General features: G+C 55.7%; 2 protein-coding genes across 2 annotated transcripts in view; one reads left to right on the top strand and one right to left on the bottom strand.

Moving 5' to 3' along the window:
• Positions 1-22: 22 nt before the first annotated feature.
• Positions 23-2,009, bottom strand: SPRG_15480 (hypothetical protein; the record flags this gene model as incomplete). The annotated part of the gene is made up of 4 exons (XM_012355635.1): positions 1,866-2,009; positions 1,001-1,819; positions 650-953; positions 23-474 (listed from the first exon to the last, which is right to left on the bottom strand). Exons 1-4 carry the CDS (start codon positions 1,998-2,000, stop codon positions 23-25), a joined length of 1,710 nt encoding a protein of 569 aa, XP_012211025.1. The 5' UTR covers positions 2,001-2,009.
• A 936-nt stretch (positions 2,010-2,945) lies between these two features.
• SPRG_22353 (hypothetical protein) overlaps positions 2,946-3,801 on the top strand; it is a gene marked incomplete at both ends in the record, with an annotated part of 1,710 nt that continues 854 nt past the window's right edge. Inside the window, 2 exons of the mRNA XM_012355634.1 lie at positions 2,946-3,065; positions 3,118-3,774. Of these exons, the coding sequence (XP_012211024.1) occupies positions 2,946-3,065; positions 3,118-3,774 (777 nt within the window). The remainder of the gene's footprint in view (positions 3,066-3,117; positions 3,775-3,801) is intronic.

Here is a 3,801-nt window from a genome sequence, read left to right as displayed (position 1 = left end):
CGTGGCATGCGCGCACACTCGACTAGATGCACCACAGTGACGGCTTGCGCGGTAGAGAGAGTACGATTTGCGATGCCTCGGCCAACGACCCTGTCTCCGACGCGAGTCGCGTGATCTCAAGTGCGTTCGCAGGGTACTGTGAGGGCCTTGGGTTGATGCGGATTGCTAGTTGCGGGTCACTGAGATTGCAGTCGAGCGCGTGCAGGAGGCTGAGTCGCATTCTGGACGCGAGGTGGTCGTTGCAGTAGCAGAGGAGGAAGCAGTCGGCGCCGCGGAGGTTCATGGTTGGCACCGCTTTGTACCGCGGATTCCAATCGAATAGTGCATACATGAGGCCGCCATACGACGTGCCCGAAATGGCGTCGCTTCCGCGGACCGGATGTGAAACAGTAAAGAGCGCTCGGTTCTTGAGTGAGTTGTACTGGAAGCTCGCGTACTTGGTAAAATTGATCAGCGCGCCGTGCCGGGGCTTGCCTATCATATCGTAGTAGAGATTATCGCAATGCCTCGGCGAATCCAAAAGCATCCCAAAACAGTCACGCAACAATCACGCAAAATGTACCGAAAAGCATGCAAGAAGCACGAAATAAGCACGAAAAAGTTGTGAAAGAAGCGTGAAAGAGGCTCGAAAAAGATGAAAATAGCGTACCAGAACGGAGATACCCGGCGACAAAGCCGTACGAGAGCGGGAGGCAGGCCACGAGCACAATGTAAACACCGCCAACAAAGAGAATTTCGATGCGCTCCAAAGGCGCCGGCTCGACGCAAACCAAGAGCCATTGCCACCACTCGAGAAAGTCGGGAACAAACCCGCCGAGGAGCCAAATGAACGGACCGTAACACACGATCGTGATTGTCATCAGCGTCGGATCGACTTCCGCAAACATATGTTCTTTGCGGTACTTTTTCAGACCATACGAGGTGACGCACAGTGACGCGTACGCGATCCAGACCTAATAGAATATCATCCTCGCAACTATCGGTACAGCCCACCACGTACCATGCGAAAGAGATAGAGTGCTGCGCTAAGAAGCGTCGTGATGTCGTCGATCTGCAGCAATTTGAGCACGGACGCGGCAATAACATGTGGCGAGAGGCACAGATCCAGAAAGAAACCCCCGACGACGTACGGATTGGTCACGAGGATCACGGTCGGGTCGCCCGCAATGAGGTGGTAGCACCACACATACTTCTTCTTGAGGTTGCTTTGGTGTCCATGGCGGCACAGATAGCGAGCCACCGAAAAGTAGTGGCGGTAATACTTGAACCAAAGGCAGTGCAAAATGACACTCGTGGAGACGACGCGGGTCACAAATTTGAGCCAGAGCAGCCACGGGTACGGGTACTGCGTCAGCGCAAACGTCAAGGTAAAATCCTCGCTTTGATTCGTCATGGCCAAGTCGTTTCCGCGCTGAAGCCACAAGCACTCGTTGGCGATTGGGAGCGAGAGAAAGGTCACCGTCAAGCACGTGCCGGAGGTCGTCGCACCCCCCGACGCTGCAAACGTACACAGTATATCGTTCATCGCGGGGCCATAGAAGAGCACACCGGGTAATCCCACTAGAAAGGACGCCAAGCATTGTGTTGAGCCGTCGGTCATGGACGAATCATTGAGAGGGCGAACGAGGCGACGAAGCACGTAGCTGTTGCGCTCCGGGTTGGCGACATAGCGAGCGCCCACTGGCAGCGTATCTCGATTGTAGAGCGCTTGCACGGTCGCTAGTGTCGTGCCATTGAACTCGGCAAAGGTCGCAAACGGCGGGTTGAACGGCGCGGGGGAGGTCCACGGCAGCATCTCAGAAACGTACGCTTCGAGCGGCTAAGTACAATACGATCATAGACAGCAATACGAAAATGTCGTGTACCATGATGATCATCGAGACCGAGATGAAGAGGCTCGTGACGAAGAGGCACGGGTCATGCCGAAGCTTATAGCGCCGTCGTGTTGCGAGTTTGAGGATGCCGAGCGTCGGGCTCGCCGCCACCTTGGCGCGAAACATCAAAAATGCTATTTTAGGGTGTCGACATCACCGCATTGCTTTGAAAGAGGAATACAGTATCGCTAGGGAGTTGCTTAGCGAGGAAAGCAAGTACATCATTGCGGCCTGTGCCATTCACACGCCTAGCATCCAGATCGGCGAACCTTAGCGCCGCCGTTTCGAGTCAAAAGCCCATCACCAGGATGCAAATTCCATATCACTCTCGTCAATAAGGTCACATCCATCGCAACGCACCCAACATCCCGGCCAACCTCGCGAATGCCTGAGTACCGATGACGACGCTGCCACGTGTGCTCAACGCCGACCTCGTCACCGTCTTTCAAGAAGCGCCTCAGGAATGCCAAAGATCTCACGGACCTCACGGCCATGGCGCAGAACAAGGAGCTTTGGACCGCGCTGACCGAGGCGATCGTTGACGCTTGTCCCGGCGTCCCCACGCACGATGCTAATAATTTCGTGCAAGTATGCGACAATCTTCCTGCATTCAGCTTACAGCCAGTACTGCTGTGTTGATTGACGCGACGAAACGTCATATCTATCTATCTCTTCAACAACGACGGGCGCGGTTCTGTGTCATTGTGCAACGTGCTGCGGGCTTCGCCGGTTCGATCCAGTTGGCACTTGATCCCGATGCTCGTCCGTATGTCTGCAACGCGTCGCGCTTCTCGATCGGAATACGCTACCCATGTACATTCCTGGCGTCTAAAATGCATCTTCTGTCGAGCTGAAAGCCGCGTTGGTGCGCAGTTCGCCATCACAAATCGTTCATGGTGGTAACCAGATCGATCGCACAGTCCGGGTATCTGGCTGCGACGCAGCGATAGACTACAGTATCCTGTTGACCAGAAGCCACCCTCTCTCTACGTCCTCATAGCGTGGTTTCGCGCTTGAAATAAAAGCGAAACGCCCCCTCATGATAGCCTTCGTTTGTGTAAGGTGCAAAAAATGGTCAAGGTCGCGGACGTGAGCGCGCCCGCCTGGGCCGACGTGCACAGGTTCGGCTTGCGTCGCAACCGCATCGCGCTGGTCATCAGCGTCGCCATGCTCTTCAACATCGCCTCCATGGTACCACCAGCTATCTCGTCGCCACGTTACAAACTCTGTACTATGGATGTAGCCGATGAAGGCGTACCTCTCCGAATATGTTCCGTGGTCCGCGCCGCCGCTCCTCAACACGTCGTATGCCAATTACTCGGCGTTCAACTCGGATTTTCTGGCGCAAAACCAGCGCTTGTACAACGCCCGCACGCTCGTGCCCGGCACGTCGTACTTTGAAGATGCCATCAACGACGTCCAAGTGCTTCGAAAAGCCATTGCGCTGCCAGCGCCGATCCATAGGGCGTCGTGCTTGCAGTCGTTTCTCCTCGGGCTTCCCGGCGTCATCTACTACACAGACGCCCAGATCGACCTCGTCTGTAGCCTCGCGAGCGCGACGAATGTCTCGGCCGCGGCGTGGCACCACAACGGCTCGTGCTTTTATGATCTTTTTTGCAACATTGAGATTGGCCGGTCGTGTCTCTGGCTCGAGGCCGGCGATGCGATCCAAGAACGCAACGCCTCCGACGGACTACTCTTTACACTCACCTACTCGTACAGTGCGACGCGCTTCGATGCCTACCTCTGGTTCAAATTTGTCTACCGCATCGGCAACACGGCTTTTGTGCTCTATCGCATGTGGGCCCACTACTACATGCATTGTGTGAACCTCGAACGTCTCTTGCGCACCAGTGGCCACAAGGCCGATGTGAGCGCGGCCGAGTGGCGCTACGAGCTCGTGCTGGGCGACCCAACCGCCATCATC

The sequence above is a fragment of the Saprolegnia parasitica genome (genome assembly GCF_000151545.1).
Source record: "Saprolegnia parasitica CBS 223.65 unplaced genomic scaffold supercont2.277, whole genome shotgun sequence".
Taxonomy (NCBI): domain Eukaryota; phylum Oomycota; class Saprolegniomycetes; order Saprolegniales; family Saprolegniaceae; genus Saprolegnia; species Saprolegnia parasitica.
The sequence above is the reverse complement of the archived record's forward strand: the minus strand, read 5'-3'. Positions and strand labels throughout refer to the sequence as shown.